Below are 22,842 nucleotides of genomic sequence, written 5' to 3'. Positions count from 1 at the left end.
CCCAGCATGCTCGGACAGCCATTAACTGTATTGTATTTCTAGATTAGAAGTATAGAAATACATATATGTGCCCAATTGGTCATCCAAATATTGTCATGTACAGAATAAACCAGTGTTAATACAGTGTTTCCCAACCAGTGTGCCTCCAGCTGTTGCAAAACTACAACGGAGTTGCAGATCCTTTCACCCGGCATGCTTGGACAGCCTTCGGAGTTGTAGTTTTGCAACAGCTGGAGGCACCCTGACTGGGAAACACTGGTTTAATAGCCAATATATGGACTTAAAAACAGTATGTCTATCCCCACATGTGACCAGCTCTTATGGAAAACAGGCTGACACCTTTAAGTGCCCCAAAAATAGAATTCACTAGTAAAGAGCTTCAATGAGGGGTTAATAGGACTTCATTATAACAGATGGCAGACATGGCTGCTGTGTTCACCAGTGTCCCCGTATAGCAGAGCTGACTGTGTTGTCAGCTTGTACAGTACACACCCGCCCTGCCCCACACAGGACACAGCGTGCCACCATAACACTGTGCCCACACATGACGCGTACAGGGCGGGCTGCAGGTGGAGACCCCCGACACCAGGACGGCACTGCCCCCCACCTGTCTGCACCCAAGAACCTGCCAGACCCCCGGGACACTGCCCCAAACGCCAGAAAACCCCGTCCCAGACAATGGCTGTTACCTGCCGGGCAGCCAGGCCTGCAGCAACTTCAATAACAGTGAGACGCAGCCCACAGCGCCACCTACTGTATAGTAAGGATAATACAGCCTAATAGACCTCAGGAACAGGAACTATCAGGCCAGACACCGGGACAATGAGGGAGATTTATCAAAACCTGTGATAAATCTCCCTCATTGTCCCAAAGTGGTGCCGTTACCCGTAGCAACCTGATAGATAAGTATTAAAAAAGGCCTGTGAAAAATGAAATTAAGAATTTGATTGGTTTCTATAGGCAACTAATCCACTTTTCCTCTGTACAGAATTTGATAAATCTCCTCCATCCCCCAAAAGCTAGGTAAAACGATAGTTTTCTGTTAAATGCTCTATTATTCTAAAGTTTGCTACTCCCAGTAACAGAAAACGAGCAGTAACCGCTTAAAGGAGAACTCCAGAATATAAAAAATGTCCCCCATACTGCCGTTGCATTGCCGTGGAATGAGATTTGCCATAGAATGAGATGGTCCGCCTCCATCACATCCTATTGGCTCTCTCTTGTCACGTGACATATTTAAACGTCACGCATCGATGCGCACAGCAGTGTCAGTTTGGCTATCACAGGGAGAGGATCTCCTCACCCTGTGATAGCTGAAGCTGTACGGAGCTCTCATGGCCTCTGTGGCCCGACAGAAGTTCACACGTACGCAGCTCATACGGCTGCCTCATATACAGTTACTGTTGATCCACAGCGCTATCGGGATCCCGATGGCGCTGTCATCAGGATCCCCACGCCCGCAGCTCTACACCCCGTCCCCCGCAGCTGTACTCCCCGTCCCCCGCAGCTCTACTCCCCGTCCCCCGCAGCTCTACTCCCCGTCCCCCGCATCTCTACTCCCCGTCCTACGCAGCTCTACTCCCCGTCCCCGCAGCTCTACTCCCCGTCCCCTGTGAACGCTCAGGGAGCGATCCACAGCGCTATGGGGATTCCTATGCCCGATGGCGCTGTCATCAGTGTGCGTCCCCGCGAGCGCCCCATGCCCGCAGCTGTACTCCCCGTCCCCCTCAGCTCTACTCCCAGTCCCTCCGTAGCTCTACTCCCCGTCCTGTTAATGCTCAGGGAGCAGGGAACAGAAAGTAGAGCATCGGGCGCAGGTAAAGTAGTACTGCGCATGCGCAGCACTACGCGAATAACTTAACCTGCGCCCGATGCTCTACTTTCTGGTCCCCGCTCCCTGAGCGTTAACGGGACGGGGAGTAGAGCTGCGGGCGTGGGGCGCTCGCGGGGACGCACACTGATAACAGCGCCATCGGGCATCGGGATCCCGATAGCGCTGTGGATCAACAGTAAATGTATATGAGGCAGCCGTATGAGCTGCGTACGTGTGAACTTCTGTCGGGCCACAGAGGCCATGAGGGCTCCGTGCAGCTTCAGCTATCACAGGGTGAGGAGATCCTCTCCCTGTCATAGCCAAACTGACACTGCTGTGCGCATCGATGCGTGACGTTTAAATATGTCACGTGACAAGAGAGAGCCAATAGGATGTGATGGAGGCGGACCATCTCATTCTATGGCAAATCTCATTCCACGGCAATGCACCGGCAGTAAAAAAATAAAGATGTACATACCTTCCTCCGCTCCCCCGGGGCCTCCGGTAACCGGCTCCGGTCTCCGCCGCAATCATCTTCCTGGTTGCTGGTGGTCGGCGAGTCATACTGCGCTCAGCCAATCACTGGCCGCAGTGAAGTCCCGACTCGGCCGGCGATAGGCTGAGCGGCAGTGTGAGAACGCTTCAGGACACATAATTCTTCACTACAACGGCACCTGCTGCCAGGGCCGAAAACGTCACACTGCCGCTCAGCCTATCGCCAGCCGAGTCGGGACTTCACTGCGGCCGGTGATTGGCTGGTGCAGTATGACTCGCCGACCACCAGCAACCAGGAAGATGATTGCGGCGGAGACCAGAGCCATTTACCGGAGGCCCCGGGGGAGAGGAGGAAGGTATGTACATCTTTATTTTTTTACTGCCGGCAGTATGGGGGACAATTTTTATATTCTGGAGTTCTCCTTTAAAGGGAATCTGTCATCAGTGTCACCTACACTAACCTATCGGTACAAGCAAGTAGTGCAGGTGACACTGATGACAACAATATTTACTTGACCCCGCTTCATTCTCCGGTTATCCCACTATCTTCCTCAGTATCTTCTGTTCCGGTGTAATGAAGAATTCTGTTTCTTAAAGAGAACTGTGTCCCAAACAGCTGATGAAAATGCTGAGTCAGCACAGGCACTGTGATTGGCTGAGGCGCTCACACCCGCCCCATACTATGGGTTGGTGCAGGTACCAGCATTCTTCAAGACACATAATTCTTTATTACACCGGGGTTGACTTGTAACATGGGTGGAGCTTCGTCACTTCTGTTCTCTGCTGGGTCCCGCTGGTGGCAGACAGCAGCAATGACGTGAGAAAGCTCTGCCCATGCTACAAGTCGAAGATAGCAGGAGAACGGTAGCACAGAACGGGATCAGGTAAGCAGGGCCGGTTTTAGGCTTAGCAAGGCCCTGGGCAAAATCAAAAGTGGGGCCCCAAAAGTAGTAATAGTGCACTAACCAGATTTGCACATTTTTGGTCACTTCAAATACTATAAAAAAAATATCTAAAAAGCAATTGAAAAGTCCCATCAAAAACAAAAATGGTACTGATAAAAACTACAAATCACAGCACAAAAAAATGACCCTCATACATCCTCATATACAGAAAAATAAGAGTTATAGGGATCAGAATAGTAAGATTTTATATTTTTGTATAGTTACCCCCACATTAGGTTGGCAGCATAGCTCCCTCACATTAGTTTGTCAGTATAGTTCCCCCCCACATCAGGTTGGCAGTATAGTTCCCCCACATTAGGTTGGCAGCATAGTTCCCCCACATTAGGTTGGCAGCATAGTTCCCCCACATTAGGTTGGCAGTATAGTTCCCCCCACATTAGGTTGGCAGTATAGGTCCCCCCACATTAGGTTGGCAGTATAGTTCCCCCACATTAGGCTGACAGTATAGGTCCCCCCTTGTTAGGTTGTCAGTATAGTTCCCACACATTAGGTTGTCAGTATAGTTCCCCCACATTAGGTTGTAGTTCCCCCACATTCGGTTGGCAGTGTAGTTCCCCCACATTAGGTTGTAGTTTCCCCACATTAGTTTGGCATTATAGTTCCCCCACATTAGATTGGCAGCACAGTTCCCCCACATTAGGCAGGCAGTATAAGTCCCCCCCACATTAGGTTGTAGTTCCCCCACATTCGGTTGGCAGTGTAGTTCCCCCACATTAGGTTGTAGTTCCCCCACATTAGGTTGGCATTATAGTTCCCCCCATATTAGGCTGGCAGTATAAGTCCTCCCCATTAGGTTGGCAGTATAGTTCCCCCACATTAGGTTGGCAGTATAGTTCCCCACATTAGGTTGGAAGTATAGTTGGCAGTATAGTTCTCATACATTACTTGCAGTATAGTTCCCCCACATTAGCTGCAGTATAGTTCCCCCACATTAGGTGCAGTATAGTTCCCCCACATTAGGTGCAGTATAGTTCCCCCACATTAGGTGCAGTATAGTTCCCCCACATTAGGTTGGCAGTATAGTTCCCCACATTAGGTAGGCAGTATAGTTCCCCCACATTAGGTGCAGTATAGTTCCACCACATTAGGTGCAGTATAGTTCCCCCACATTAGGTGCAGTATAGTTCCCCCACATTAGGTGCAGTATAGCTTTCCCACATTAGGTGCTGTATAGTTCCCCCACATTAGGTGCAGTATAGTTCCCTACATTAGGTGCAGTATAGCTCCCCCACATTAGGTTGTAGTCCCCCTACATTAGTTTGTAGTCCCCCTACATTAGATTGTAGTCCCCCCCCCCATTAGGTGCAGTATAGCTTCCCCACAGACATACAGCCTTAAGCCATATACAGTGTATGGCTGGAGGCTATATGTCTGTGTACTGCCTCACAGTGCTCCGTCCAATGCTCCTCCGGTCCGGGGTCACAATCTACTGCTATGGCTACCTCCTGGAGGCCCCTGCGTTTTTAAAGTTAATGCGTAATGGGGTAGGTAACGGGGACATCCTTGTGTCCTGTAAAGATCTTTTGGGACACAGGGATGACCCGAATGTGACGGGACCCCCTGCAGGCTACTCAGTGGCAGCCCTCCCCCGGGAACCACCACTGAGCAGCCCACAGGGGCCCCCTGGGGGATGGGGGCCCTCAGCAATTGCCCGGATTGCCCCCCCCCCCTAATGACGGCCCTGCAGGCAAGTATGGTTGTCATCAGTGTCACCTGCACTACCTGTCTGTACTGACAGGTTAATGTAGGTGACACTGATGACAGATTCCCTTTAAAGGGGTACTCCACAGAAAAACATCTTATCCCCTATCGTGGTGGTCCCGCTGCTGAAGACCCCCGTGATCTCTGGGCCGGCAGCAGCGGCGTGATGCTTCCGCGTTTGTGACGTCACACCACGCCCCTTCCATTCATGTCTATGGGAGGGGGTGTGACGGTTAGTACCTAGCCATGAATGGAGGGGGCGTGGCGGCTGTAGTCGCCAGTTATCCGGCACTGAGCGGAGTTCGCTCTGTGCACAGATGACTGGGGTGCCGCATCGGAGATTGCCGGGGGTCCCCGGCGGCAGGACCCCCACGTTCAGACATCTCATCCCCTATCCTTTGGATAAGATGTTTATTGGCGGAGTACAGCACAGTAAATTTTCACCTTATCAGGGGGTTTAGTTTTTACGTAGTGAGCATTATGGTACAAGTGATATGTTCTCTTTATTATATTGGTCACTACGAAAAAAAAATTCTTTTTTCTGTTTGAGGGTTAATTTTTTTGTGCTGAGATCTGTATTTTTTACAGCTACCATTGTGGTTGAGATGGGACTTTTTGATCTCTTTTTTGAAATATTGGTTATTCATGTACGCCCTGTGTCCACTTTCGTTCTATGATGCGTGCTCAGGACCTGAGCACATGTCATAGTGAGATGTCCAGCATTAGTTTATGCTGGACATCAACCTGAACAGTGCCACAGGTCCCAGCTGCTGATGGCCAGGGAGAGCTGTGCCAGTTCTCAGACACAGTTCTTTCCGGGGTCTGCTGCCAAGCCTAACTCTCACTGCTGTCCAAGCGTCCAGAGCAGGCTACTGTCAGACTATGTTCACACTATGAAATTACCGTGCAGAATTCCGCATTGGAATTCGCACTAAGATTCTGCAGCATCTTTGATTTCAATGGGATACTGCTGCACTGTTCACATAGCAGAATTTCCACGCTGGAAACATCTGGCATTGAAATTCAAATTCCAGTGTCTGCAGAATGAGTAGACATGTCATTCTTTCTGCGGACTCCATTGCCGTCTATGAGATGGCGCATTTCCGAGCTGTCCTAGCGTCGGTGCTCCGGTGTCAGGGTAATGCCCACATGGAGATGCGGACATTAGCCCGTGTGAACATTGCCTAAATGACAAGCTCTTCTTCCATGCCAAGCTTCATCCGCCCTGCCCTGTGCCCTGACTCTTAGGATTGAATAGGAGTGATCAGACACCATGCAGATCAATAGCAATACATTAATAGGTACTTAAGGGGGTCAGTGTATATTACTGACCATGTGTAGTGTGAAGATAGGCTGGTATTTAAAACTCGTGCTACCCTAGGGACCCTGAATACACCCCCATAAGAGTGATTCTACAAGTGTCAGTTTTTTTTGTGTTTTTTTTATGTAGATCTTATATAAATACACAGCAAAAATATGCGAGTTACACATGGATTTTGCTGCACATTTACTGTGGATCTCACTGCTATAAACAATTGGTGAAATCAATGCCAAATGGCAATGGGAGCAGTGGACTCCATTGTTTTCAATGAATGGAGTCAAGTAGTGAATCCATTTGGGACATATGCACTATATGAAAAGTGCAACAGTCCGTTTTTCAGAACACTAAACATAGCGGATATGTTCAGAATTGAGTAACTAGGTGACTCCGTTTGGTCATAGTATACAAGGACGTCTGCTGCTCCTGTTAACAATATTTCTTGGCCTCCTGTTTTCGGTGGGATGCCAACAGATACGAGAAACAGAGACAGGAAAGCAGTATGAACCTACCCTAAGGCTATGTTTACAAAACAGAATTTCTGAACGGAATCTGCCCGAAAAATTCCATGTAAAGTCTGTTGCAGCAGAATCCCATTGCTTTCAATAGGATACTGCTGCACTGTGCACACAGCGGAACATCTGTCTTGGAAATCCCAATTTTAGCCGCAAGAATTAACATGTTGATTCTTCTGGCTGAATCCGCTTGGAAATTAATTTATGCCTATGGAAAGGCACATTTCTTAGTGGCCTTAGCACTGGCATATTCGGAGGCTAGATTTCCACATGATCTTTTTCACAGCACACATTTGTGGCAAAAGTCTATATGAGGCAAAAACACTTTACAGGAGATGTCCGGTGCAGACTTTTCCTATTTCATCCTGCCCGGGCTGCAAAAGAAGAGAAAACAAACTTTCACTTACCTTCCTAAGTTCCCCCGGAGCTCCGCTACAGCTGATCGGTCGGCCGGGCTTTCTACTTCCTACTTCCCTTAGCCCGGTTTGTCACACGGTGCTTCAGCCTATCACCGGCCGAGGCAGGACATCACTGTGGCCGGTGATAGGCTGAAGCGCCGTATGACGTCCCGGGCTAAGGGAAGTAGGAAGTAGACAGCCCGGCCGACCGATCAGCTGTAGCGGAGCTCCGGGGGAACTTAGGAAGGTAAGTGAAAGTTTGTTTTCTCTTCTTTTGGAGCCCGGGCAGGATGGAATATGAATAGTCCGCACCAGACATCTCCTTTAAAAAACGTCATGTGTTTTTATCATTCCCATTTTTTCACTAATATAATAAATATCTATTGCTTGTCAACAGAGGAAACCTGTGTTAGGCTGGGTTCACACTACGTTTTTCAACTACGGTTCCCGCATACGTTTTCATTAGTGAAAACGTATGGAACGGTATTGAAAACCGTATACATAGGCAAAGCATTGCAAACCGTATGCACCCTGATGCATATGGTTGCGTACGGTTTGCTTGCAATACGTTTTTAAACAGTACTACAAACCGTGTTTGACCACGATTTTGACTCCAGTTTTAAAACCGTACTGCAACCGCATACCTTTTTTTTTTTTTTAACATGGACGTCAATGGGAAACACACATGTATACAGTTCCATAGGGCAAAACCGTATGCGTTTTTTCTTTGCACATGCGCATTTGCATCCTAAAGTCCCCACCCAAGACCCCGCCCATTAAAAATGGACAGAATTTTCAAAAACTTATGTTTCATTTTTATTTTTATAAAAATGGATGGAACAGTATGCACTTTTAAAAACAGTATACTGTTTAAAAACGCATACGGTTTACTTTTTCCCATATTATTCCATCCGTTTTTTTTTCCCATACGTTTTTTTTTATAGAAAACGTATGCGGGAACTGTAGTTGAAAAACGTAGTGTGAACCCAGCCTTATGTGGGTTATTCAAACCTTTTGTCATAACAATAATAATGCAAGATATTTGCTTTACATTGTAATGTCTGCAGCATATATGGTATGACAAACCACTAGGTGTCACCAACAGTATATGACAAGAGACAATAGACAATAACATTTTCATTAATCTAATTTATGCAGTAGGGGCTATTTCTATTTTGTTTGTAACATGATAGTATCCCTAGGAAATAAATCACCTTATTAGTCGTGGGGGTCTGACCTGATTTGAAGTGTACCTGTGGTTAACAAAAACCTTTGATATTATGTAGATAATACAATTATATGTATATTTGTAACATACATTGATTAAAAACTTTTTGGGGTGAAAAAAATTATGTCCTTGCAGCTATTGCATGTGTGTCTCTGTGAGGATACCAAATACAGGAAGTGGGGTGGAAAAGCAGGGCTCTGTACCGGCTCCAGGCTTGTCAATCATCCTGCTGTGTAAGCCAGTAGGGTGTCACAGAGCCTCAATGCACAGAGCCCTGCTTGTCCTCAGTGTACAGAACCCTGCTTGTCCTCAGTGTACAGAGCCCTGCTTGTCCTTAGCGTACAGAGCCCTGCTTGTCCTCAGCGTACAGAGCCCTGCTTGTCCTCAGCGTACAGAGCCCTGCTTGTCCTCAGCGTACAGAGCCCTGCTTGTCCTCAGCGTACAGAGCCCTGCTTGTCCTCATTGCACAGAACCCTGCTTGTCCTCAGTCTACAGAGCCCTGCTTGTCCTCAGTGTACAGAGCCCTGCTTGTCCTCAGCGTACAGAGCCCTGCTTGTCCTCAGCGTACAGAGCCCTGCTTGTCCTCAGCGTACAGAGCCCTGCTTGTCCTCAGCGTACAGAGCCCTGCTTGTCCTCAGTGTACAGAGCCCTGCTTGTTCTCACTGCACAGTGCCCTGCTTGTTCTCACTGCACAGTGCCCTGCTTGTCCTCACTGCACACAGACCCGCTTGTCCTCAGTGCACACAGCCCCGCTTGTCATCAGTGTACAGAGCCCTGCTTGTCCTCAGTGCACAGAGCCCCGCTTGTCCTCAGTGCACAGAGCCCTGCTTGTCCTCAGTGCACAGAGACCTGCTTTTCTTCAGTGTACAGAGCCCTGCTTGTCCTCAGTGCACAGAGCCCTGCTTGTCCTCAGTGCAACAGAGCCCTGCTTGTCCTCACTGCACACATCCCTGCTTGTCCTCAGTGCACAGAGCCCTGCTTGTCTTCAGTGTATAGAGCCCTGCATTTCCTCAGTGCACAGAGCCCTGCTTGTCCTCAGTGTACAGAACCCTGCTTGTCTTCAGTGTACAGAGCCCTGCTTGTCTTCAGTGCACAGAACCCTGCTTGTCTTCAGTGTATAGAGCCCTGCTTGTCCTCAGTGCACAGAGCCCTGCTTGTCATCAGAGTACAGAACCCTGCTTGTCCTCTGTGTACAGAGCCCTGCTTGTCCTCAGTGCAGAGCTCTGCTTGTCTTCAGTGTACAGAGTACTGCTTGTCCTCAGTGTACAGAGTCCTGCTTGTCCTCAGTGTACAGAACCCTGCTTATCCTCACTGCATACAGCCCTGCTTGTCCTCAGTGTACAGAGCCCGGCTTGTCGTCAGTGTACAGAACCCTGCTTGTCGTCAGTGTACAGAACCCTGCTTGTCCTCAGTGCACAGAGCCCTGCTTGTCCTCAGTGTACAGAACCCTGCTTGTCTTCAGTGTACAAAGCCCTGCTTGTCTTCAGTATACAGAACCCTGCTTGTCTTCAGTGTACAGAACCCTGCTTGTCCTCAGAGTACAGAACCCTGCTTGTCCTCAGTGCTCAAAGCCCCGCTTGTCTTCAGTGTACAGAGCCCTGCTTGTCCTCAGTGTACAGAATCCTGCTTGTCCTCAGAGTACAGAACCCTGCTTGTCCTCTGTGTACAGAGCCCTGCTTGTCCTCAGTGTACAGAACCCTGCTTATCCTCACTGCATACAGCCCTGCTTGTCCTCAGTGTACAGAGCCCGGCTTGTCCTCAGTGTACAGAGCCCTGCTTGTCCTCAGTGCACAGAGCCCTGCTTGTCCTCAGTGTACAGAGCCCTGCTTGTCGTCAGTGTACAGAACCCTGCTTGTCTTCAGTGTACAAAGCCCTGCTTGTCTTCAGTGTACAGAACCCGGCTTGTCTTCAGTGTACAGAACCCTGCTTGTCCTCAGAGTACAGAACCCTGCTTGTCTTCAGTGTACAAAGCCCTGCTTGTCTTCAGTATACAGAACCCTGCTTGTCTTCAGTGTACAGAACCCTGCTTGTCCTCAGAGTACAGAACCCTGCTTGTCCTCAGTGCTCAAAGCCCCGCTTGTCTTCAGTGTACAGAGCCCTGCTTGTCCTCAGTGTACAGAATCCTGCTTGTCCTCAGTGTACAGAGCTCTGCTTGTCCTCAGTGTACAGAGCTCTGCTTGTCCTCAGAGTACAGAACCCTGCTTGTCCTCTGTGTACAGAGCCCTGCTTGTCCTCAGTGCAGAGCTCTGCTTGTCTTCAGTGTACAGAGTACTGCTTGTCCTCAGTGTACAGAGTCCTGCTTGTCCTCAGTGTACAGAACCCTGCTTATCCTCACTGCATACAGCCCTGCTTGTCCTCAGTGTACAGAGCCCGGCTTGTCCTCAGTGTACAGAGCCCTGCTTGTCCTCAGTGCACAGAGCCCTGCTTGTCCTCAGTGTACAGAGCCCTGCTTGTCGTCAGTGTACAGAACCCTGCTTGTCTTCAGTGTACAAAGCCCTGCTTGTCTTCAGTGTACAGAACCCTGCTTGTCTTCAGTGTACAGAACCCTGCTTGTCCTCAGAGTACAGAACCCTGCTTGTCCTCAGTGCACAAAGCCCCGCTTGTCTTCAGTGTACAGAGCCCTGCTTGTCCTCAGTGTACAGAATCCTGCTTGTCCTCAGTGCACAGAGCCCTGCTTGTCCTCAGTGTACAGAGTCCTGCTTGTCCTCGGTGTACAGAGTCCTGCTTGTCCTCGGTGTACAGAACCCTGCTTGTCCTCGGTGTACAGAACCCTGCTTGTCCTCGGTGTACAGAGCTCTGCTTGTCCTCGGTGTACAGAGCCCTGCTTGTCCTCAGTGTACAGAGCCCTGCTTGTCCTCAGTGCAGAGAGCCCTGTTTGTCTTCAGTGTACAGAGCCCTGCTTGTCCTCAGTGCAGAGAGCCCTGCTTGTCCTCACTGTACCGAGCCCTGCTTGTATGCCCACACTTCCTGTATTTGGACTCCTCACAGAGACACACAGGCAATAGCTGCAGGGACAAAAATATACACTTTAAGCCTAGTCCCCTCTTTAAGTTTTTCTTGCATGACAGGAAACTGCAGCTGTTTCCACTCAAAGGGGGCTGTGCTGAGGTTCTTTTTTTTAAAATATATTTTATTGCAGTATATTTCCAACACTTTACAAATAGAATCATATAGCACTACTTATATAGCTCAATCTAAGGCTACTTTCACACTGCCGTTCGGACATGACATGGTCTTAGTGCTGAGACCCACACCGACCATTAGAACCCTTGGGTAGAAGCTAGCAGCTGTGCAATTCACTCCCCGATTTGCTGAAATCTCCATCCAGTTGCACTAGATAGACTCTGATTGAAGATCACAGCAAGCTGAGGAAGATCACAGCAAGCTGTATTTTTTTTTTGTGATAATACAGGGCTTTATTGGGAAAGGGTTTTTTTTTTTTTTTTTTTTACACGTTATTAGTTTATCACTTTTTACTTGTTATACTATGCTGCAGTACATCTGTACTGCAGCACAGTATAACTGTCAGTAATACACTGACACTCAGCCATCGCGATCTAGCCTATGGCTGGACCTCACAGGCTGCCGTACTAAGCAGACAGTAGACCATCAGCTGGCCTCCTGCTGCCATGGCAACCAAAGTGACCCCAAAATCGCATCGCGGGGTCACCGTTGGTGAACAGAGGGAATTCACTCCCCCCTGTCAATCCCATAGATGCTGTGATCAGGACTGTTTGACAGCCATTTCCCACTGCCGATCTCTTGCAGCGCGTAGCGCTGTGCAGGCGATCACTAGGACGTATGCATACGTCGAGTTGCGCGAACAAGTACTTTTGAGATAAAATGTAATGATAATTTCTATAATTTAATTGCAATGAAATAAGACTAACGACTCAATGGAATGGAAACCCATTCACTATACTGTACATTTTAGTAAGCGGAATTTCTGCCGGCAATTTCAAAGCGGAATTGCAGCCGGAAATTCCGTAGTGTGAACCTAGCCTTAAATAGCCTCCTCCTTCATTTCTCTTCATTTCCGCATAGAAATTCCGCTCGATGGATAAAATGACAGAAGGCTACAATTTCCTGACCGAAATTATTCTTCTTGAATTCCTCAGTGTGAACATAGCCTAAGGGTGCGTTCACACTGAGGAATTCAAAAGGAATTCACGAGGAATAATTTCGGTCAGGAAAATTGTTGCCTTCTCCATCAAGCGGAATTTCCATGCCGAAATGAAAAGGAATGAAGGAGAAGGCTATTTAATCTACTTTTCTGAATTCTGCTTGAAAACAATGTCGGGCAGAATTTTTTTTACCATTGACTTCTATTGGATTCCGCTTGGAGAATGAACATTCTTTTTCTCCAGACAGAAAGGAATTCAGCATTGGAATTCCGCTAGCAGAATTTCCGCAGTGTGAACAGGCCAGTGGAAAAAACATTAAAGTCAATGGGCAGAGGAGATGTGCATTAATATGGAGCGGAGAATTCAAGAGGAATTACTCGAGTAAATTCCTCTTGACTTAGTGTGAACATAGCCTTAGGGTGCGTTCACACTGAGTAAATCAAGAGGAATTCATGCTGAAAAATTTAGGTAAGAATTTTTTTTTCTATTCGTGCAGAATTCGCGTGAAATTTGCGCGAAAATGGGGAAGAAAGAAGCGAAGGTTTTTTTTTGCCATTTCCGTGCGAATTCTGCGCAAATTCCACACAAAAAGGATATCGGGTGGAATTTTTTTTTACCATTGACTTCTATTGATATAGCGGATTCCGCTTGAAGAATGAACATGTTCTTTCTTCAAGCGGAACGGAATTCAGCGTCGGAATTCTGCTAGCAGAATTTCCGCAGTGTGAACAGGACAGTGGAAATAAAATTTAAGTCAGCGGGCAGAAGAGATGTGCATTAATATGGAGCGGAGAATTCAAGAGGAATTACTGGAGTAAATTCCTCTTGAATTCCTCAGTGTGAACGCGCCCTTATGCTCCTCTCCACAGCCCCTCCCACCTCAAAGGCTGGTCACGTGGGCACGACGTCACGAGGTCTTTTCGCCCACTAGGAAATAGCATGTACCATTCCCATTAGGTGACAGCAGCTGACCCCGCCCACCCTGTCTCTGAGCGCTGTGGAGGGGACCATGGCAGGAGGAGGGTAGAGCTGGCGGCAGGGCTGCCCGGGATCGTCTGTATCGCGGGGTGAGGACTGGCATTGCCCCCATACTACCCTGTACGGTGCCGCTTCCCCCTTGGGCCGCATGGTGCTCCTATGTGAAGGGAGGGGAGAGCCTGGCTGCTGTAGCCGGAGAGGTGAGGGGCATCCCGTGGGCATCAGTGATCCCCGAGGAGCGGGCATCGGATGCCTGTGCTGGTGACTGACTGGCTGCACCATGCCATTGTGCCCTGCCGGAGGAGAGCCGCTCTGTGTTGTCGCCATCAGCCATGCTGCCCGGGGTCGGGGTGTTCGGTACCAGCCTGACGTCCAGGCTCATCATCCCGCTGCTCCAGGACGAGGGCTTCTCGGTGAAGGCGCTATGGGGCCGGACACAGGAGGAGGCTGAGGAGCTGGCCAAGGAGATGAGCGTCCCCTTCTACACCAGCCGCATCGACGACGTCTTACTGCACCAAGATGTGGACCTGGTGTGCATCAACCTGCCCCCGCCGCTCACCAAGCAGATCGCCGTCAAGACCCTAGGTGAGCAGCGCCTGCTGTGAGAGCCTGTGCACCGCATTGGGTTAGGCCTTATCACTGCTCCTGCCTCTACTGCATCATGGTATGGCCCAGCTGGAGCAGTGATGGGAGGCCACTGGGGTATTAGATCTGCCTGCGAAGGGTCTGGGCCACTGTTTCCCAACCAGGGTGCCTCCAGCTGTTGCTAAACTACAACTCCCAGCATGCCCGGACAGCCTTCGGCTGTCCGGGCATGCTGGGAGTTGTAGTTTGGCAACAGCTGGAGGCACCCTGGTTGGGAAACACTGGTGTGAACACTGGAAGATGTCACTAGAGATGAGCGAACTTACAGTAACTTTGATTCGTCACGAACTTCTCGGCTCGGCAGTTGATACTCTATCCTGCATAAATTAGTTCAGTTTTCCGGTGCTCCGGTGGGCAGGAAAAGGTGGATACAGTCCTAGGAAAGAGTCTCCTAGGACTGTATCCACCTTTTCCAGCCCACTGGAGCACCGGAAAACTGAAATAATTTATGCAGGATAAGGCATCAACTGCCGAGCCGAGAAGTTCGTGACGAATCAAAGTTACTGTAAGTTCGCTCATCTCTAGATGTCACATGGCAGGATGTGGTGTCACAACAATGCTTGTATCTATGAATGGAAGCATATAGCTGGATGGGCTGGTGTTGTTGCTTGTGTGTTAAAGGGGGTACTCCGGTGGAAAATGTTTTTATTTATTTTTTTTAAAGGGGTTATCCAGGAAGAAACTTTTTTTTAAATATCAACTGGCTCCAGAAAGTTAAAGATATTTGTAAATGACTTCTATTAAAAAATCTTAATCCTTTCAGTACTTATGAGCTGCTGAAATTGAGTTGTTCTTTAGGGTATGTTCACACTGATAAATTTTTGTGCGGAATTCTACGACTCAACTTCAGCAGCTGATAATTATTGAAAGGATTAAGATTTTTTTTAATAGAAGTAATTTACAAATCTTTTTATCTTTCTGTAGCCAGTTGATTTTGGAAGTTTTTTCCTGGACTACCCCTTTAAATCAACTGGTGCAAAAAAGTTAAACAGATTTGTAAATTACTTCTATTAAAAAATCTTAATCCTTCCAGTACTTATTAGCTGCTGAATACTACAGAGGAAATTCTTTTCTTTTTGGAACACAGTCATGACCACAGTGCTCTGTGCTGACATCTCTGTCCATTATAGGAACTGACCAGAGCAGCATATGTTTGCTATGGGGATTTTTTCCTACTCTGGACAGTTCTTAGGGTACATTCACATGCGCGGATTTACAGCGTATTTTATGCTGCAAATCTGCTGGCTTGACATGTGCCTGCTCGTAGCGGCAATACGCCGATACCAGCCGACACACTGCGATGTGAGAGTCACAGTATACTCGCACATTGCGGGAGCTCTCTGCCTAGCTCAGAGCAGGGAGAGTGACCATGATGTGCGATTACGCCGCGCACATCGCTGCACTGTGCCTGCTGGTAGCGGCGTATTGCCACTACCAGCAGGCACATATAAAGCCAGCATAGAGCGGGCCTTCACCAGCGGATCCGCAGCTAAATATGCTGCGAAAATCCGCGCGTGTGAACGTACCCTTAAAATGGACAGAGGTGTCAGCAGATAGCTCTGTGTTCCAAAAAGAAAACTATTTCCTCTGTAGTATTCAGGAGCTAATAAGTACTGGAAGGATTAAGATTTTTTTTTACTAGGAGTCATTTACAAATCTGTTTAACTTTCTGGCACCAGTTGATTAAAAAAAAAAAAAAAATTCCACCGAGTACCCCTTTAATATCACAATTGTGTGTTTTGTGTTGTGGTTGGTACTGTTTGTATACAAGAGGAGATCTGATGTATCCCTTATTATAGAACTCAGGCCTTATATACAGAATAAGGCTCGTGACTGTGAGGCTGCTTTCACTCTATAAAATGTATCCGTTTTAAAGATCCGTTCAATGTTCCGTAAAAAAAACCCTGAAAATCGACCGTTACAAAATCCCATACGGCCGTTAGAAAATCCCATTATAGTCTATGGGTTTTTTACATTATCCGTTTTAACCCGTTATAGCCCGTTATTAATAACGGGCGTTATTTTATGACGGAAGATATTAATGGGAGAAATACTGCATGCACTATTTCTTCCGTCCATTCACCCGTGATAAAATAACGGCCGTTATTAATAACGTGCTATAATGGGTTAAAACGGATAATGTAAAAAACCCATAGACTATAATGGGATTTTCTAACGGCCGTATGGGATTTTGTAACGGCCGCATTTCAGGTTTTTTATAATGGAACATTGAACGGATCTTTAAAACGGATACATTTTATAGTGTGAAAGCAGCCTCACGTACTAGGTTTCCCAGCCAGGGTGCCTCCAGCTGTTGCAAAACTAAAGGCTGTCCGGGCATGCTAGGTAATTGTAGTTTAGCAACAGCTGGAGGAAAACACTTACCGAGACGGTCGCAAGGTGCATAATAAGGCGAGAAACCATCATCTTCATCATCATCATCATCATAATCTTGGTATCATTGATCATTTAGGATGTCTAAAATCTGGGGGCGTGCCTATAGAATTTAAAAGAAACTGTCCCGTCCATCTTCCAGACAGACACCGGAGCACTGTTTGGTTGAGCTACAGGGACACTTATTCTAGAGGGCGTATTAGCAAATATAAGGTGATCCGGTGGGAATCTCATGCCAGAACCAATCCCAGTATTATCAGCGGGGTCCTTCCTAGCACGTGGTGCTTCATTTGAAACACTAGGACCTGTCCTGAATGTGGAGGCATTGTGCAGCATTTTCACATCCAACGCTGACCTTTTTATTAGAAAACATTATAAGGCCAGATGTGGCATCAGGTGTGGCCCGTTTTTGTATAAAAACTGTGACAGAGATATGTTGACCCGGCCTATAGGCTCGTTCACATCTGCAGAGTCTATTCCAGAGGCAAACAATGGAGCTGGATCAGGGGTCTCAAACTGGTGGCCCTCCAGATGTTGTAAAACTTCAACTCCCAGCATTCCTGACAGCAATTAGCTGCAAATGGCTGTCTGAGCATGTCCAAGCATGCTGGGAGTTGAAGATTTGCAACATCTGGAAGGTCGCCAGTTAGAGCTGGGCGGTATGGCCAAATATGTGTATTGCGGTATTTTTGTAACTTATGGCGGTTCCACGGTATATAAAACGGTATCCCCCCCCCAAAAAAAAATTATTAGCCCAGCGCTGCGCCGTCCCCATCAGGGTACTACTCACGTCACCCGCAAGCGCTGCTCTCCTTGTTCTCCTGTTTGTTGCGGCCGCCGGTGCTGACACTCTATACTGTATCCCTATATGCCCGGGCTGCAAAATGTAAACAAAAATAAACTTCCTACGTTGGCCTTACGCTCTTCCTGGGGACGTGAACGTCGGACAGTTGTCAGCCTATCACCGGCCGCAGCGATGTTCCGCCTTGGCCAGTGATAGGCTGAGCTCATTGTCATATAAGAAGCCGGCTTCTTACATGACAGTGGGCTCAACCTATCACCGGCCGAGGCGGAACATCGCTGCGGCCGGTGATAGGCTGACGGCTGTCCGACGTTCCATTCCCTAGGAAGCACCTCCCGACCGATGGGGAAAGGTGAGTTAAAGGTGTACTCCGGCGCATAGACATCTTATCCCCTATCCAAAACATAGGGGATAAGATGCCTGATCGCAGGGGTCCCGCCGCTGGGGACCCCCGTGATCTTGCATGCCGCACCCCGTTTATAATCCGTCCCCGGAGCGTGTTCTGATTACTGTCGATCAAGGCTCCGCCCCGTGTGATGTCACGCTCCGCCCCCTCAATGAAAGCCTATGGGAGGGGGCGTGATAGCTATCACACGCCCTCCCATAGGCTTGCATTGAGGGGCGGAGAGTGATGTCACATGGGGGCGGAGACGTGACGTCACACGCCGCCTGGCCCGTGGTCGCCGGTAATCAGACCCAGAGCGAACACGCTCCGGGGACTGATTATAAACGGGGTGCGGCGTGCAAGATCACGGATCTTTGGATAGGGGATAAGATGTCTAAGCGCCGGAGTACCCCTTTAATGTTTATTTTGTTTACCTTTTGCAGCCCGGGCATAGGGATACAGTATAGAGCAGTGGTCTTCAACCTTAGGACCTCCAGATGTGTCAAAACTACAACTCCCAGCATGTCCGGACAGCCAACAGCTGTCCAGGCATGCTGGGAGCTGTAGTTTTGCAACATCTAGAGGTTGAAGACCACTGCTATAGAGTGTCAGCGCTGGCGGCCGCAACAAACAGGAGGATGAGGAGGGCAGCGCTTGCAGGTGACATATGTGAGTAGTACCCCGATGGGGACAGCGCAGCGCTGGTTTCATAATCAATTGGGGGGAGGGGGGGGCAGAACAGCGCTCGCGGGTCACATATGATTAGTTCCCCGATGTGGGGACAGCGCAGCGCTGGGCTGATAATTCATTTCCGAGGGGGAGGGGCCCAACCGGTATTGCGGTATGGGTTAAAATTCATATCCTGCAGCGCAAAAATTTCGGTATTTGGTATGAACCGGTATATCGCCCAGCCCTACCACCAGTTTGAGACCCCTGAGCTGGATGGTCCGTTGCACAACAGGTCCCATCTGCGTACACAGACATGAATGAGCCCTAAAAAAGCTTCAAGATGTGGACCAGAGTAGACACCGCTACTTACGCCTGCACCATGGAGCCAACATATGATCCATCAAGCTAGGTTTCCACGCAGGTTTTTTTTTTGTGGCATTTTTTTTGTTGAAAACTGCAGTTTTTGAGCCAAAGTCAGAAGTGGATCCATCAGGGAGGAGAAGTGTATACTTTGAATACACTTCTGAGTTTTCCTCAAAAACTGCAGTGGTAGTTTAAAAAAAAAAAAACCTGCGTGGAAAATGTATTTTATTAATATGGCGCACACAGATTCCTCAGCCTTTTCCCTATTGGGGCTCACAACCTAAATTTACCTCTCATTATGTTTTTGAGGTGTGGGAGGAAACTCATTCAAGCACAGGTTTTGAACCATGGACCCCAGTGCTGCAAGACAACCGTGTTACCCACTGAGCCACCACACTAACTATCATTTCCCACAATTCCTTGTCACAATGAAAATAAATTCATCAGTTATAAACAGGGCTGTGGAGTCGGTAGATAAATGCTTCAACTCAGACTCCTCAGTTTTTTGTACTTCCGACTCCCCGACTTCTCTGTATTAATATGCAAATGTATTTTATACATTCCTTGAAGGAAAGAAAGGCAACATATATGTCACAAAGATATCAGTGACTATAGCACTGATGGGACACAGTCAAGAGAATACATAATGATATAAGTGGAATCAAACATAGGCCCGGGCATTCTAGAATAAGCAGCCCATTTTTTGGTGGAGGTCCAAATGCTGGGACCCTCACCAATAACCTTGGTTCAAATGGCTCTCCAGCTATTGTAAAGCTAAAACTCCCATCATGTCTGTAAAATATGTATTTCAAGAGAAAAGTAAAGAGCGTTGGGGTGCGCCTAGTGTGTTACCGCAAATAAAGAAGGAATGATGAAGTAGAGGCAGGTGGGCAAAGGTTACCTGTAGGTAATGGGTGCTCACCTGGAGCGAGTGGAAAACTCGTGTATCAACCCACCAAGCAGGGTAACAATGCTGGAGACAGCTGCCGAGCCAAGGGTTCAGGAAAGGGCTTGCCAAACTTGGAGAAAGTACCATGGAATGATGCAAAAAATCCTGTGGTTTCCAGTGTGGAAAAGAAGGATCGGACCAGAGAAGTGATGTGGAACAAAGCTGGACCGCTTTATTGAGAATAAAGCAAAGTAAACAGGATAACGCGTTTCGGGGGACAACACGCCCTTCTTCAGATCAGGGATAGTGCTATACAGTACATACAGGGTTTAAATACAGTTACATTTGGTGCCAAAATAAAAGTGGTAGGGGCCAAACTACAATGCAGTGAATGATGCATCACTTGCAGAAAGAACAAATAATCGACATTAGCATGAATAAAGACAAGTAGAATCAAGATGAGAATACAATCCAGGTGGTGACATGCAGGAATGACATGCCAGTGTAGTACAAAAGTGTTGGACAGATTATTGGTGGGCGGAAGTAGTTGTCTCCAAGGAAGCGTCGCTAAGGTAGTGGCGGCCGTGTCTGAGAGCAATGGTGCCTTGTCATAGAGACTTTTGATTGTTTTAGAACAAAAACAAAGCTTATCTATATGAACCAAAAACTAAATCTGTAAAACCTAGAAATGGTTTATATTAATCTTGCAATATAGTTATAGGCTTAGAAAATGCAAATCAATTCAATGTAGAGTTCTAAGGAAGAGAATTGCCTCTGTCAGATCCTCTTTTTCATAGAGGCTCTTAAGTCAGACTTTATTATTTTTAGGGCTGAAAATAATCTTTCGACACTGACTTGGATGGGTGGCATTGCAGTAACTAGTAGGAGTCTGAGCCGGTGCATTGTTTGCCGACTCCAACTCCAGGTACCCAAAATTTACTCCGACTCCACAGCACTGGTTATAAATGCAGAACACGGACATTTCTTCGGCCGGTCGTTCTGAGCAGCTATTTAAGTAGATTGACCAAATATGGAGCTGACTGTACTGTATGAGTGGCACCCACAAGAGGCACTGGGTTTTTGGCAGTAGGAAAATCTCTGACTAGGAATGTCACTGGCAGTATTGTCCCTACACAACATATTAAAGGGGTTATCTGGGATAGAACTTTATTTTTACCATGCTGCATAGGATGCTTGCATTAAAGGGGTACTCCACTGCCCTAGCCTTCGGAACATTGGGTGTGTGATGTCACTGTAGCAGTGGAGTACCCCTTTAAAAAAAATAAAAATAAATAACTGGACTGACCTCCTGCTCCCCTGATTTCTGACCTCCATCCTGCTTCCAGTGCAGTCTTCTTTCTGGTGCCGGGACCCAATACATTATACTGCTGCTCAGCCTATCGCAAGCCAAGGCAGGACATTGCTGTGGCCTGCGATTAGATGAGCTGCAGCAAGACATGTCGACGGGAGCAAGGATACTGGGGGCATTTAGGTAGCGTCAGGAGGTGAGTTCACTTTTTTCTTTAAATACCGGCGTCCTGTGCAGCATCATAAAAGAAAAAAGTTATTTTCTTAAAAACCTGCACACATTTCCTGGCAGTACAATTCATTGTAACATACATATTAGAAGTGACTTTGACCACAAGCATGACTATTCAAAATACTGTGGAAGTCGCCTTGGGTAAATTCAGTTGTAGACATAATATGGAAAGACACCTCCCTGTCTATATTAGGTCTCACAGATAGAAAGAGCTGCCTGTAGAGCTCAGAGACAGCGTGGAGACACAGATCTGGAGAACGGTACACACTGCAGCACTTTTGGGCCAAGGTTTCAACAAGTCAGTGTATCATTGTCTGAGTACCTAAAGTTCTTTTTACCCCCATTTGCCTGGGTATATGCCAGGTGTACTTTCCTTAAATGTATCAGGTAGGTTGGTGCACAATCTTCACAAATGACTGAATAGTGTAGATCTAAGTAAGTGTGGTCCGGGCTGGTGTGAGGTTGCTGAAAAATCTTTGCAACAATAAAAAAAAAAAATATATATATATATATTGCAGTTGATAAATCCCAGACCACCGCAAAAAGCTAACCATACCACACTACAGGCAAGTTACTTTCTTAAAAGAGGCTTAATAATGCGGAAATTTTATTAAAAAACACAAACAAACAAACCAATGATAAATTCCACCCACACAGCCAAGATAACACAGGAGTGGCTGTGAATGTCCTTGAGTGGCCCAGAGTCCTGATTTGGACCCAGTAGCAAATCCAGATGTGACCTGTTCTTATTGGGAATCGTCAGCATTAGGAGCCTCGGCTATCGCTGGTGATTTTCTGAAAATTGGGGCTGGAACTGGACAAACTGCTGCTCAAAGTGGCAACTCCAGGACCGGCCTGCAATGATCATTAACATGGCCGCCAGGGGTGCATGTTACAACAGTCTTACACTGGATGATATTGGCCTGTTCGGCGGACAGTCGCCTTGTGTAATAGGGCTCTAACAACATTTACTGTGCCCTTACCCGTTATCGTATCGATACTTCAGCTTATACCTCAAGCCAGCTACAACCTCCTCCAACATGTGGACTCCTATAAATACCATTCATTAAACTTAACAAACAGTCCCATGTACTGTAAATAACATCACTCCCCTCCCTCCAGCCCCTCTAGCACACAGTCCCATGTAAATACTATCTCCCCTCCCTTCAGCCTACCAATCAGTCCCTCGTAAATCTCCTCATAGACCTGCTTACCACTTGCTTCGTGTATAGGGCAGTGTGCAAGCTGGGAGGCCAAGCCATGCCCCACCCTTATCATGAGTCCAGCCCATCTGGCATTTGCCAGAAATCCCAGAGGGGCAGTGTGGCCCTGGCTATACACATGGCCAGTAGTATGTTTGTGTAAGATCCTCAGTCACCAGAAATTCCAGCTTTTCCACATTGCTTCAAGGGACGTGTGACTGAGCTTGGTAATTCTGTAGGTGAAGGAACTGTTTACTTTTGCACATTACATTTTTGTCTTAAGCTGTCAATCTCGAACGCTTATAACTAGCAGAAATGGTTAGATTGCTGCATATTACTCCTACTTTAAAAAGATCTGAAATAGAAATCAATTCTTAGTCAGTTTGGGCCAGAAGATCCATGGATGGACCAACACGGC

At 47.6% G+C, this 22,842-nt stretch overlaps 2 protein-coding genes across 4 annotated transcripts in view; one reads left to right on the top strand and one right to left on the bottom strand.

Moving 5' to 3' along the window:
* The window catches only part of SIRT5 (sirtuin 5), a 100,110-nt gene that overhangs the window by 22,409 nt on the left and 54,859 nt on the right, over positions 1 to 22,842 (bottom strand). Inside the window, exon 1 of one of the 2 annotated variants that reach the window (XM_056521196.1) lies at positions 690 to 822. The exons of the other annotated variant lie outside the window; for it this stretch is intronic. The gene's annotated coding sequence lies outside the window, so the exon portion shown is untranslated. Of the gene's footprint in view, positions 1 to 689; positions 823 to 22,842 lie in introns of those variants that run through there. 2 annotated transcript variants of the gene reach the window in all.
* GFOD1 (Gfo/Idh/MocA-like oxidoreductase domain containing 1) overlaps positions 634 to 22,842 on the top strand; it is a 53,865-nt gene continuing 31,656 nt past the window's right edge. Inside the window, exon 1 of one of the 2 annotated variants that reach the window (XM_056521195.1) lies at positions 634 to 760. In XM_056521195.1, the coding sequence (XP_056377170.1) occupies positions 679 to 760 (82 nt within the window). In that variant the 5' untranslated portion in view covers positions 634 to 678. Of the gene's footprint in view, positions 761 to 13,507; positions 14,121 to 22,842 lie in introns of those variants that run through there. The other variant, XM_056521194.1, reaches the window with a different exon arrangement.

This window comes from Hyla sarda, chromosome 5 (assembly GCF_029499605.1).
Source record: "Hyla sarda isolate aHylSar1 chromosome 5, aHylSar1.hap1, whole genome shotgun sequence".
NCBI classification, from domain to species: domain Eukaryota; kingdom Metazoa; phylum Chordata; class Amphibia; order Anura; family Hylidae; genus Hyla; species Hyla sarda.
Note: the sequence above shows the minus strand (reverse complement) of the source record. Positions and strands in the feature narration are given on the sequence as shown.